This window comes from Olea europaea, unplaced genomic scaffold (genome assembly GCF_002742605.1).
Source record: "Olea europaea var. sylvestris unplaced genomic scaffold, O_europaea_v1 scaffold40665, whole genome shotgun sequence".
Taxonomy (NCBI): Eukaryota; Viridiplantae; Streptophyta; class Magnoliopsida; order Lamiales; family Oleaceae; genus Olea; species Olea europaea.
Window position 1 is genome coordinate 1 of NW_019260336.1, and position 1,043 is coordinate 1,043.

A 1,043-nucleotide genomic window follows, 5' to 3' on the forward strand; every position below is an offset into this window, starting at 1 on the left:
CACAAATAAAAGGCTTAATTTTTCATGTGAAAACTACTATAGTGTGACTTGGTTTTCAAAACATTTCTCAAGACAAGCTTTACGTTTTTCTTACAATGCGTTGCATCGAGCACATCATGATATTGGATGATCCACCGGAATAATGCAACAAGACCACTCGCATTATTGAAATACTGAAATACCAATTTTATTCATCCAGGAAGTACTCAGATATTACAGCAGTACTTAGGTATTACATGCAACACACTTACGAAATATATCTATTATCTCCAACTGACATAGGTTGGACTGATACATATCAAGGTGGTGCCACAGGGTACATCGCCTCATCCAAGCGAGGCCTCGCATGTGCATGCAAAGGTTTAGCTAGAGTCAGTTCTTCTGACGTAGAGAGATCAATCTTCTCCTCATTGGGTGGTACGCTCCATGTGAACCCTTGAATCAACCTTCCCAATGCCATTATAGTCAAAAGTGTACCAAGAGTCTGGCCTGTACACGAACGCTTTCCAGTAGAAAAACTTATGAACCTCAAGTTGGGTTCTGACAAATCTACTTTACTAACATTTCCACCCAAATGGCGCTCTGGATTGTATTTCAAGGGTTCTTCCCAGGTCTCAGGGTTACGACCCAGTCCGGTGCGGCTCAACAAGACATGGCTGCCTTTCGGAATGAAATAGCCACCCACTTCGATGTCTTCTAATGAGAGGTGCGGCAAATTAAACGGAACATGAGGATGGAGCCTAAAAGCTTCTCTTGCACATGCCTTCAAATAATTTAACTGGTGAACATCTGATTCTTGAATCCATCTATCTTTCCCTACAACCCTGTCTATTTCCTCGATGGCCTTTTGGAGAATCTCAGGTTGATTAATCATTTCTGCCAGTGCCCATTCTGCTCCTGCCGCAGGACCATCTACTCCAAAAAAGAACTCCTGGATAACAAAATTATATTAAATTAAGAACGTATTGCCATGTTACAAATATATAAGCAACAGAAATGATCTTACACTGATTTGAGCTTTGATCTCATCTATGGACAGAAGT

The 1,043-nt window shown here is 41.0% G+C and overlaps 1 protein-coding gene across 1 annotated transcript; it reads right to left on the minus strand.

The window, feature by feature from the left end:
* Window positions 1-298: 298 nt before the first annotated feature.
* Window positions 299-1,039, minus strand: LOC111387525 (tyrosine N-monooxygenase; the record flags this gene model as incomplete). Its single annotated transcript, XM_023012094.1, has 2 exons — window positions 299-931; window positions 1,007-1,039. Coding segments are annotated over 2 exons (666 nt in total), but the record flags the coding sequence as incomplete, so codon positions are not given.
* Between the last annotated feature and the right edge of the window lie 4 nt (window positions 1,040-1,043).